Source organism: Otolemur garnettii, unplaced genomic scaffold (assembly GCF_000181295.1).
Source record: "Otolemur garnettii isolate 467f Iridium unplaced genomic scaffold, OtoGar3 scaffold00029, whole genome shotgun sequence".
In the NCBI taxonomy this organism is placed as follows: domain Eukaryota; kingdom Metazoa; phylum Chordata; class Mammalia; order Primates; family Galagidae; genus Otolemur; species Otolemur garnettii.
The window spans coordinates 17,759,086-17,771,636 of NW_003852424.1; the positions used below are offsets into that span (position 1 = coordinate 17,759,086).

The 12,551-nt window shown below is 52.9% G+C and overlaps 1 protein-coding gene across 2 annotated transcripts in view; it reads left to right on the forward strand.

Moving 5' to 3' along the window:
- Nucleotides 1–12,551, forward strand: part of KDM4B (lysine demethylase 4B) — a 155,763-nt gene that overhangs the window by 126,228 nt on the left and 16,984 nt on the right. The window contains exons 11-14 of one of the 2 annotated variants that reach the window (XM_003788769.3): nt 3,934–4,035; nt 4,415–4,614; nt 10,336–10,802; nt 11,100–11,220. In XM_003788769.3, the coding sequence (XP_003788817.1) occupies nt 3,934–4,035; nt 4,415–4,614; nt 10,336–10,802; nt 11,100–11,220 (890 nt within the window). The remainder of the gene's footprint in view (nt 1–3,933; nt 4,036–4,414; nt 4,615–10,335; nt 10,803–11,099; nt 11,221–12,551) is intronic. The other variant, XM_012804561.1, reaches the window with a different exon arrangement.

The following is a 12,551-nucleotide window of genomic DNA, read 5'->3' on the forward strand; positions in this document are numbered from 1 at the left end:
CCACCAACACTACCTGGCCACTCTTGGTCCAGCCTTCCCCACCTGCTGCCACACTGTTAGCCTGACTGGACCTTGGGCCTCTTCTGAGTTCCATGCTGCTGTCCCTGCTGCCTGATACCACTGTACTGCAGGCCAATATCCTCCCACTGCTTCTATACCCCCCCATTCCCACCAGTGCTGCCACAGCCTGCCATGTCCTGAGCCCTTCCCCACAAACATGGTGCCTGGTACACAGGGACAGGCCCTCATGACCAGTGTGCCCTGACAGCTCCTGCTGACCCTGGAACTAGGAGCTCCAGGAAGTCTGTGTCTCCTACATTTGTTTTCCTCACACAGCCCTGTAGTTTCTCAAAAGGGAAATTCTTTGAATGATGCACAGACCCTTGCCTCAGGGGCAGCAAGTGCAGGGAAGGAAGGGAGCTGGTAGGAGAAGTTGTGGCACTGAGGGCACAACCTAGGGAAGGCCTAACAGCCACCCCGATCCTTGGGGCAGGGCTTGGGTAGCCCTGACTCTCTCTGGGGTGTGAGCAGACCTGGCGCTTTGGGGCAGAGCCCAGCTGCCCAGCTGCCTGCCTGCCTCCTAAGGTCCAAGGGATATCTGCTTTCACCTTGAACATATTAGCACCATTATTTTGACTAAGTCCTAACATTTGGTTTGTATAAGCCAAGTAGTATCCACTGAAGCCTGGCAGGTAGGGTCCATGTTCTTCTCCACTAAGAGGTCAAGCAGTGGCAGAGAGGACAGGAGGGAGAGAGTGGCTGCAGAGCAGTGGCAGCAGACTTTGAAAAGAAGGAAAGGATGAGCAGGAGGTGACTGCCTTGGTAACACAGAAAAACCACAGGCCCACTGTGGAGAGGATGGCCAGTGGGAGCAACTGGATGGTGCCTGGGCTCCTCCTGGGTTGGGGGCCATGGTGGGTTGGCATGAGGGCAGCTTTGCTAGGGTACATGAAGAATGGCTGGGCCCAAGGGCCTTCCCCAGTCCCCCTATAGCTGTGGCTGTCCCCACCCATGCCATGCCACTCATCTGCCAGCAGAAGGTGATGGGTGGCTTTGGGTAGGGGCAGTGCAGTGCCTTTTCTGAAGTGGAGTGCTGGAGGCCTGGCTGCCAGTCTCATGCACCACCACCTCAAGGGCCAAAAAGGACGACACAGGGTTCCCTTCTGGATAAAAGAGGGGCCCAGTGGAACAAAACTAAAGACCCTAATAGCAGAGTGCCCTAGAGTGGGAGCCTCCTGTGTCTCTATACCCTGGGGCTGCATCCACACTGTTACTTACGTGCTCAAAGCCACCAACAGTGGACAGCTAGGGTTCAGAAACATCAGAAGAAACTCTCCAATGGGAAAGACAGGGTCTAAGAAAGGGAAAGAGAACATGAAGCAAGCAGAGGAAGCCTGATGACCCTCAGAGTGAGGAGATGGCTTTGCATTCAGAAAGGAAGGCCTGTTACTCTAAAGAAGAAATGTTTAGGGAAGAGATGACCCTCAGGTAAGAGTGGATATGTGAGCCAGGCAGGGGACAGCTAGAGGAAGCCTCTGTTGGAGCATAGGCAGAAAGGTGGAGCTAAAAAGGAGGAGGCTCAGTCCAGGAAATCAGCCTTGAACTGGAGTTTCAGAAAAAGAAAAAAGAAAAATTTCCCATGATCCAAAGACTTTGCATTTCCTCATTAAGAAGTCTGGTCAGAGGATGAAAATTACCCACAACACATCACTGTGAAATTTCACAACTCTCTTGGGTAAAGAAAAGATATCAGAAGCTTCCACAGTGAACAAATAATTCAACATAAAGAATGAGGAATCAGGCCCAGAGTGGTGGCTCATGCCTGTAATCTCAGCACTTTGGTAGGCCAAAGCAGAAGGATCACTTGAGGCTTGGAGTTTGAGACCAGCCTGGGTAACACAGTGAGACCCTGTCTCTGCAAAAACTTTAAAATATTACTGGCTATGGTGGTGCACTCACCTGTGCAGCTACTCAGAAGGCTAAGGCAGGAGGATAACTTGAACCCAGGAGTTTGAGGCCACAGTGAACTGTGATATTGCCATTGTACTTCAGCCTGGGGACAGAGAAAAAGAGAGAATGAAGACTATTGCTAGATTCAGATCTACGGTCATAATGTTGCAAGCCAAAAGATGAAGAACAGGTCTTCAAAAGGTAGAAGATGACCAATGAAATCCCCTCCCAGAAATACAAACCTAGCCAAATCACCAATGAAATGTGTGAGGGGAATAAAGGGCTTTTTAGACATGCGAGTTTCAGATGTCACCTCCTTTCTTGGAGAGCTGCTGGAAGATGTATAGCTAAACAAGGGCTTTAGCTGAAAAAGCCAGGGGATGAAGGACCAGGAGATCCCATCCAGAGAGCGGTGGAGAAGGCATGGAGGTAGACAAGGGCAGCCAAGCCCTCTGTGTTGGGAAATTGCAGAGGAAATCAAAACCATTAGGATGTGTCCCCCCACTGGGGCCAGGGCGGGCTGGGCTCGTGGGGAAATCAGGGTGTGGCTCACAGGCATGGGGACACCCCTGGCTGGCTGTGGGGCTGAGGCTGGGTCAGATGTAGCCTTCAGGGCATAACAGGGTGAACAGAGGGGTTGAGGCACCAGTGGCAGCCACAGGAAGCTGAGGCAGGTGAGTCAGAGTGGGAGGTGCCCTTGTGTGGGTGCTGCCATGCCAGGGGTGGGGCATATGTGGGAGAGTGGTATCTGAAGCCAGCTGCACCCCATCCCTGGGTCCTGAAGCTCCCACCCTTGAGCCCACCATCTTCAAGCAGGGCAAGCAGCCAGCACTTCCCAGACCCCAGTGTAGAGCCCAGGACTATCTGCCCATCCCTAGGAGGGAGGGATGGCTCCCATGTCTCCTTACCACCTCCTTTGACCTCCTGTGTCCCTACCTGTCCCCTGCCCTCCCCTTGCCACTTCAACCTCGTGTGCACATGCATGTGTGATGCCATGCCTCCCCACTCGCTTTCTGCCCTGCATCATCTTGTGGCGGGCCATGCTGCACACATTGGGAAGCACTGACTCTAGTGAGTTAGGCAGCCAAGAAACAAGGGGGCCTGGCAGTGATGCATGTTCTGGGGACAATGGAAAGAGGTGGTCCAGGAAGGCTTCCCCAAGAATGCACCCAGGAGCCAGCATGGGATGTGCTGGGTAGTGGCCAGGTCCAGTGTCCTGGGGGAGCAGAGGCTGCTGTGTGACAGCCTGGCTCCATTGGGGATGGAGGTCCTGGCAATAGACGCCCTGGGGCCCCCTGGGCCCCACCCCACTCAGATCACCAACCCATCTTGGAGATGGCTTGGTCCTTGGAGGTGTCAATGCAAGAGGGTCCCCATGGGGTTAAGGTGCCCAAGTCTGAGCCCATAGGGACAAGTGCCTTGGGAAGCACCCCAGAAGCTACAGCTGATGCTCCCAGCTCTGCTTGTCTGCTCAGGGTTTGATGTGGCTGAACCTTAATTGGGGAAGGGGAGAGAGGGAAGCTGGGCTGTAAGGTCTCAACTTACATAAGGGGACTCAGCTAGGGAGACCCTGGCCACTCACTGGCAGGCTCTCTCACCTTCCTCACTACTTCTTCTTCCTTTTTTGCTTGTTCTCCCCTGCTTCTAGTAAGTTGTAGCTAAGGTAGGCCTGCAGGCCTTCTGTTGACCTCACTGGGGGCTGGCCTGCTGTCTGCCCAGTGTCTTGGCACTTCTTGTGCTCAGGCTGTGCCCTGCAAGCAGATCCTGGTCACAGGGCATAGAGGGAGCATCTTACAGGTCTTGGGGGCCATGGCACAGGCCAGAGGAACCATGCGGGGCTTGGGCTTCTGCACATCTCCTGGGCTGTAGAGAGAGGCCCTAGGGAGTTGGACACAGCAGGTGCCCACAGCAAGGCCTCAAACGAGCCCTCCTGGGGAGTTGAGCTGCATCCTAGAGAAAAACTCCCTGAAATTTACATTCTAGACAAATTAGTCTGAAAGAAAACAGACACTGGAAAAAGACTGAGGAGGAGAGAAAACCAAATCTAGAAAGGAAGAAAGAGCAGACCAAAAAGCCGGGGCTGTCGTAAGTGTCTTTTTTGTTCCGTTTGTCATCCAGGCATTTTTCCATGAGCTGCCGTTTCCCCAGAGTCACTCTCCTATGTCTCTGTCCACCACACACTGGATCTTACAGCCTGGTCCTACCTGCCATCCCATTTGGTGTCAGTCGGCTTCCCATCTGCAGCTGTCATCAGCACTCGGCTTGACACACCCCCATTGTTCCCGCTGTCCCTCTCCCTTGATTTCTCTTCCCTCTGCAGCCCCTGTACCTCTCCCATGTCCAAGAGCAAAACCCCATTCTCTGCCCCACCTCTAGAGCCATGTGGCTACCTGCCATGGCCTGTGTACAGACAGGGGCTCCCTTGTCTTGCCTCCCCTCCTGCCTGATGAATGACCTTCTCTAGGTCTCACCGGAAGCGGAGCCAGCCCAAGAAGCCCAAGCCTGAAGACCCCAAGACCTCCGGGGAGGGTATGGCTGGGGCAGGCCTCCTGGAGGAAGTGGGGGGCTGTGTGAAGGAAGAGGCTGGGCCAGAGGCTGATCCCGAGGAGGATGAGGAGGAGCCACAGCCAACATCACATCTTCGGGAGGCCGAGGGCACAGAAGGTCAGTCCCAGCTAGGGGAGGCCTGGCACCTGTCTGGCCCTAGTTGGTGTCTCCTGAAAAAAGCCAGCACCTCCTGCAGTAGTGTTCCTGCTGTTTAAGGATCCTGGTGTCACTTTCTTTCCAGCGTGGGGGCTAATAGACCTTATGGGGTAACTTCTATAACAAATACTTCTGCTCCCAAAATTGAAGAGAGAAAACCCCCTGCTTCCTGCAGCCCAAATGCTGGAATGTCCTGCAGTGGGGATGGCCCCTTGAGCAAAGCCCCCTGGGATCCCCCTGTCTTAGAACTTCTAAGACATAGGACACAGCCATTGGTGGGAATGTGATATAGGAGTCCCTCAGAGGGTGGGGGCCTCAGAAATGTGCCCTTTAGTCTGTGAGTGTTGTGAATGCACCCTGCACCCATGTTGCACAGTATTCCTTTTTCTTTTCTGTGACTGGGTTTCATTTTCCTAATTCATAGCCTTAACTCAGTGGTTCTCAACCTTCCTAATACTGCGAATCTTTAATACAGTCCAAAGGGGTCGCCCATAGGTTGAGAACCGCTGCTTTAGCTTCTCACATGTCTGGATACATGGCAGCTCCCCAGGTGGAAACAAGCCCTTCCTGGGAGGGCACATGAGGCGTGTGGGCTGCCTCTGGCCATGGGCCGTATATCACCAGAGTCTCCTGCTGGATCCTCAGTTTCCCTCTGTGTGGGCCCACTGTGACCTTATCTGCCTGTGACAAGGTCACAACTCCAACAGAGCTTAGGGAAGGCAGGCATATGCCCCACCTGCCCCTCATACACGAGCAGTGGGGAGTGTCTGCGTTCCTCTGTGGGAAGAGTGGCAGTCCCCAGGGAAACTCTACAGAGGCCTAGGAAGGGAGGGGAGACACATGGATGACTTTGCCCCCAACATGCCACCACTCGGTAGGAAGTCTGGATTCTACTTGTTCAGCATGATTCAGAAGGGTCAGCCAGCAAGAACAGCAAGGCAGGGAAAGAAAAGGCATCATAGCAAAGGGAAGGAAGACACAGGTGCTATGGCATTATTTGCAGGTGGACATGATTATCTGCATAGGAACACAGATGACTGTAGACAGAGTGACAGGGATTGAGCACAGCTGGTGCAGACTGTGCTTGATACACAGGAGCCAAATCTTGCTTCTCATACCCAAGCCACTCACAGAAGACATAATCTTCAAAAAGATGACATTTGTAATGATCACAACCAAAAAGCAATGTACCTTGGAATAAACCTGACCAAAAAAATAAAGCCCTTTGGAGAGAATTAGAAACTTCTGATAAAAAAGAATTGCTAGATAAAGACAGCAATATACCAGGTATTAGGAGAACTCCCCACCACGCAGATAGTTTCCTCCCAAATTATTTGCAGGTTTGGTGCAGTCCTGTGCAGGGTCCAGCAGGTGGGGGCTATTAATGATGAGGCCAGACAGATGCTTTGCATGTAGATGGAGATAGCCCCAGGAATAGAGGGCTGCAGAGAACCTGGGACTTGTCCTGCCAGACAAGGAGACTGGCCAGCAAGCTTATAGAACCTAAGCAAAGATGGACAGATCAAGGATCCAGGAATGGGACCCTAGTGCAGGGAATACATAGTGAGTGATGGGGAGAACCTATCCCTCCTACCCTGCATGCCCACATAAGCTCCTTGTGGCCACTACAATAAATGATCACACCCTTTGTTGTCAAAAACAACACATATTTATTCTCCCACAGTTCCGGAGTCAGACGTCTGACACAGGCCTCACCAGGCTAACATCAAGGTGTGTCAGGGCTGGTACCTGCTAGGGTCTTCAAGGGGAGAACCAGCCTCCCACCTTTTTCAGCATTTAGAGGCTGCCCACATCCCTTGGCAGCTTGGGGCCTCTTCCTCCCCTTCAGAGCCAACAGCGCAGCATCTTCCAGTCCTGCTGCCTCTGAGCTTCCTGGTTCCTCGTGTAAGGACATTGGGCTCCCTGGGTCATCCAGGATGACCTCTCATCTCAGGGTTCTTAAGTCAGTGCCACCTGCAGAGCTGTGAGGTGATATCCACAGGTCCCAGAACTGCCACATGGCCTAGATAAGAATTGATACTATAAAAACAGATTTTTTAAGTGTGTAAACACAAAGTAGTAAAACATTTTATAACCTTAGGCTATAGTAATTTTTCATTAAAAAGCATAAACCAGAAAGATAAAGATTGACACACTTGATTAGTTTAAAATAACTGGTGATTAGCACAGTGCACCTTTAAGAAAATGAAAGGAAAAGCTGACATGGGAATGATATTTGTGTCCTATCACTGGCCAAGGGCAAATAAAGGGTTCCTTAGGATCAGTGAGATGCTCAACCCAGCAAAAAACGGCCCAGAGGAGGAAACAGCACAGACCAACAGAATCCTGCACTCTGGGAAATGTACGTGAAAATGCTGTTGAGACCCCAGAGATGAAAGCATCCACTCTGGCCCAGCAGTGACCAATGCCTGCATCAGTGTCAGCCCTGTCCACTGCCACCTGAGACCTGAGTTAGTCCAGGTACAGCTTTGGAGACTGGCTTGGCCCATCTTGCAAAGTTGAACATTTGCACACCATATATTCAAAGTTCCCGGATCTTGTGCCCTGGAGCAAGGACTATTCACAGGAGTGGGGACAGGCACATAGATTCCTGCTGATGGAAAAGGGACGAGAAACTGGCACCTACTGATGCCCTCCTTTCCTCTGCAGGTGTGAGCCAGGAAGGACAAGGCTCTACACCCCAGGGACTCACAGATGTAATGTTGCAGGTTGTAGGAGCACAGGGTTTCATTTGTGTAAAGTCCCTCAGACTAGGAGGTTTAAACCACAGAAATGCATTCTCTCTCGGTTCTGGAGGATGGAAATTCAAGATCAGGTGTGGGCAGGGCTGGTCCTCTTTAAGGGCTGTGGGAGGACCTGTCCCAGGCCCCTGTCCTTAGCTCCTAGTTGGCATCTTCCTGTTCTCATAGCTTTCCCATGTGGGTGTCTGTGCCCAGATGTCCCCCTTTCATGAGCACATTGTGAGTTGTATTGGATCAAGGTCCACCTTAATGATCTCATCTTATCCCCGCAATGATGCTATTTCCAAAGAAGGTTGTGTTCTGAGTCCTGGGGGTTAAGACTGTAGCACATGAGTTGCAGGATGACTTACCCATGGCACAGTCTCTGTACTCAGCAAAGCAACACCAGCTAGCTACTCAGTGGTCTGCTTGTGGGGGTTGGGGGATGTAGGTGTCTGCAGGACTCTCATCCTTTAGGCTCTATGTCTGCACTGCACACACTCCAGGACCTATGAAATGCTCAGAAGCACATGCTTGCTCCTGCAGGTGTGCCAAGTGCAGGTTGTGTTGGATAAATAAGAGTTTTAGAGGTGGGCACCTATCATGAGGGCCCTGTGACTTGTAAGCAAGTGTTTGGCAGTGTGGGGCCCAGAAGAGGTCAGAAGGGGAGGGAGTGATGTGGTCAAGAGGGTAAGCGCAAACCAAATTCCTCATTTTTACCATGGTACACATGTGCAGAGCTGCACTAGCTACTCACCATCCTCTTTAAAGACCTACAGGGTTACTCAGTTCCACTTGAGGATCCCTGGGTCCACACACCCCAAGAGATGGTCACAGGGGTGACCTGTGATGGTCAGAGGCTGAGCCTTAGGCACGTCACTCCAAGGTCTGGGGCTTCCGTTGGCTTCTGAAGGGGATGTCCCCCTACAGAAGAGCTAGATAACAGCTCAGAAGGTCAGGGGCCACTTGGAGGCCCTGTTCTTGAGAGAAGCCACCCTGGAGTCTCTGCCCAGCTCCTGTCCCTATTTGTCCTGGCACTGGCCTCGCAGCCGCTGAACAAGGGCTATGCATGGATGGGGCTTTCTATAGTGAGAGGTGAATTGTGGATGCTGTGTCCAAACCCAGACCCCATTAATCATCACATTGTCTCCAATTTAGCATGGAAAGAGATGGGTTCCTTTCCCTCCATTTTTCCTTGTTTTCCCTGCTTGGACAGGGGAGGCAAAGGTAGTAAAGTTATCAGCAGGTTTGCTCTAGGCTTTCCAGTTTTAGCACTGAAAGTTTTAGCCCTGGATGGTAGGACCTGATAATCAGCCAACATCATCACTTGTGTGATACGCTAGACACACGAGGCCACTGAGCTTAGCCAAGGTTCCATCCTCTGGAAAAAGTGGGTCAGGCCCCAGGGTCTGCAGGGTGGGGCATAATAGGCTGGTTTTCCTTGAGGGCAGGGGTCCAAAGTGTCACATCCCACCTTGCCCTCATCCCTCCAAGGAATCACCATCTGCATGAGCTTTCTGTGGCCACTATAACAAACCACCACAAGCTAATGGCTTAAAGCAACATGTGTATCTTATAGCTCTAGAGAACAGAAGTTTGACATGGGCCTTACTCAGCTAGAATCAAGGTGTGATAGGGCTGGTCCCTCCTGGGGGCTTCAGGGGGAACACGTCTCCTGCCTTTTCCAGTGTCTAGAAGCCACCACATCCCTCAGCTCAGGGTCCCTCTGTCTACCTTCAGAGCCAGCAGCATAGCATCTTCTAATCTTTTTCTGTCTCTGACCCTCCTGGATCCTCGTGTGAGGACCTTGTGAGGACACTGGGACCCCTGGATCATCTAGGGTGATCTCCTATCTCAAGCTCTTAACTCTATCTCCTGAGTGGAGTCTCTTTACCATGTGAGGTGCTGTATATCCATTAGAGTTAGGACCTGGAAATCTTTGAGGGCCATAATTCAGCCAACCATACTCCCCATCTCGGTTTTATATTTGATTTACAACACACTGGTCATGGCTTCGAATTAAAATGCCACTAAAGACGCACCTACCTGGCCCTTCACCTGTTGCTTGTCAGGTAATTCCCTCCTAGATTCACCCAGGGGTTCCCAGGTAGAAGCCCACCTAGCACTCCTGTTCCCTCAAGCGACCTCTGGTTTGTGGTTCTTTCTTTAAAGCAAGGGTCCTCAAACTTTTTAAACAGGGGACCAGTTCACTGTCCCTCAGACTGTTGGAGGGCCAGGCTGCGGGCCCTGGGACGAGTCAGCTGTTAAGCAGGACAGGCAGTGGTGGTAAAAACACCCGGCAGGCCGGATAAATGTCCTCGGTGGGCCACATGTGGCCTGTGGGCCGTAGTTTGAGGACGCCTGCTTTAAAGTTTTGCTTTTGAAAAATTCTTTCAAGTTCCTGTGCATGTTAATGGTAGAAATATATAAAATTCAGATATGTGGAAAGAAAACAAATGTTGCTTCTTTCTGACACCCACCCGGGGGAATCATGACATTTAGCGCAGCCCGTCCAGACAGGTGCCTCCAAACCCAGAGAAGCCCCCTCCCAGTGAGCTCTTGATAACTTCCCCATTGTGGTCCCAGAGGCATGTTGAGCTATCATTGTATTGATCCTCACAGGCCTCCAGGGTGGGTGCTGCTGACCAAGAAAGGGCATGCTGAGCTTGTCATCATGTTGGTCCTTGCAGGCCTGCAGGGGTGGACAATGCTGACCCGGAACACAGGCTCTGGGGTGATTGTTTCCTGCCACCTGGCAAGGTGACCCTGAAGTGGGCCAAACTTCCCAAAGCCCATATTTTTTGCCCACCCTATGTCTGAGGGAGGTTCTGCCTACTGGGGGCCTCTTGGGGATCAGATGACTACCAGCTGATCCCAAGTAGCTCCTAGGCCTCGTGGGTGACCTGGCTCCGGCCTTGACTGCTGTCTCTTCTCCCCACAGAGGATGGAAGGGGCAAGCTGCGGCTGCCAGCCAAGGCCAAGAGTGACCGAAAGAAGAAGAGCTACGGCCCACTGCCTCTGCAGCCACCACCCACTCCTGTCCCCATCCCTGCTGAGGAGGCACTGGGGCCACTGCCCCCACTGGATCCCCCAGTGCTGGGCTCTGCGGTCATAGAAGAGAGCCCCCCACCAGCGCTCCTCAACGTCGTGCCCCCTGAGGTGCCCAGTGAAGAGCTCGAAGCCAAGCTGCGGCCTATCATTCCCATGCTATATGTGGTGCCACGGCCCACTAAGGTGGCAGTTGACCAAGACCATGTGTCCTGCCAGCAGGCTTTTGAGCACTTTGCCCAGAAGGGTCTGACCTGGAAGGAGCAGGCCTCCCCCATGGAGCTGACAGGGCCAGAGGAGATTGGAGCAGGCAGCGGGGCAGGTCGACCTGAGACCAAGGCCCGGACTGGAGAGATGCAGGTGGGGAAGAAGGCACAGGCAGGGTAGGGTGGGGAGGGGTGTTGGCTAGGTGGGCCCAGCCAGGAAGGGGCCGTTCCTGGACCTGCTCATCCAAAATGGAGCCTGCAGCTCTTCTCACAGGGCTGGTGACAGTTTAGAAAATAGCATGGTCACTGTTGTCCCTTGCCTGGGCCCATCCATCACCCCTGAACATAGAAAGCTTAGGCACCACTGTGCTGCTTGTGTGGCTGCTGATCAGACTCTGCTCTGGTTCTGGATGTAGTGACTTCATGGGTGGCTGGTGTGTCTTGGTTTCAGGCACCATCTACCTTTTCCAAACTAAAGGTGGAGATTAAGAAGAGCCGGCGCCACCCCCTGGGCAGGCCACCCACTCGCTCCCCGCTGTCAGTGGTCAAGCAGGAGGCCTCAAGTGATGAGGGTGAGCAGGGCCCCCATGGCCCCCCCCAGTTCTTGTCAGGCCGAGCAGCCCCTGTAGCTCCTTCATAGCCCCCCCTCCCCCCCCGCGAACGTCTCCTCAATCTGTTTCCTAGTCTGGGATGCAGCCAGTAAGGGGCAGACTGCAGAGTACCTGGAGCCCAGGACCATGGGTACAACTTACCCTTCTGTGACTTAGTTTCCTTATCTGTAAAATGGGGACTATGGGTCTCCTATGGGAGGAGCCACAGAGCTGAAGCCTGTAGTTTGTGTGGCCTGCTGCTAAGCACCCTGCACACTGCGTGTGTAGGCAGACATGGAGGTAGGGGCTGTGGTCATCCTGGCTATGGGCATGGCTGGTGTTGCCTGTGCTCCCCATAGGCAGCTGGTGCACAGGCTCTGAGCAGACCCTTTTCCTACCAGAAGCCCCTCCCAGGTCTGGCCCGGTGCTTCCTGGGAGCTCTAGATCTTGGATTCCCCCTGCCAACCCCTCAGTACATGAGAGGACCTCAGCCTCCCCTGGCCATGGGACCTGCTTGCATACTGTACTGCTGTGGTCTTCTAGAACATATAGAGCATGACTGTGCATGAGGTGGCACACAGGCCACTGTGAGCAATGAGCAGAGATGCTGGCCACCCCCTTCAGGTGGAAGTTGTAGAAATGGGGTCAGAGGGTGGCACCTGTGGCTCAAAGGAGTAGGGCGCCAGCCCCCTATGCCAGAGGTGGCAGGTTCAAACCCAGCCCCAGCCAAAAAGGAAAAAAAAAGAAGAGAAAAGAAATGGGGTCAGAGTTTAAGGGTCAGAGCTAGGCAGGGCCTGAGAGCTCAAAAGTAGAGCTAGCCAGTACCCTCCCACCCCATTTCCAACCTTGTTTCCAATAGAAATGACATGCTCATTGGTAGAAAGCTCCTTCTGTTGTGTGACAAAAGGAAAACCTCTTTTATATGGGTCTCCCCAGGCAGATGGTTACTCCAGCAGGTTGTTACCCTGGGCAGAGATACTCCTGCTCTGACCTGCTGGCCAGGCTGCCTGTGGCAGGTCGTTCATGGGGGCACATGCTCCTGATGGAAGCCACTTCCCAGGGCTGACCACAGACCAGTAGGGCCTTGGGGAGACTGGAATAAAAGGCTGTGACCAGACTGGCTCAGGAGGGGAGGAGATAGAGGCTCTTCTGTTTAACACTCAGCTGAGACTCGCTATCCTGTGTGCAGAAATCCTACTAAGCCAACTTTTCATCTTTCACTTCAGTCTCTCACCAAAGAAGCACATAGAATTTGAAAATTGTCCAGGGGTGGCACCTGTGGCTCAAAGGAGTAGGGCGCCAGCCCCCTATAC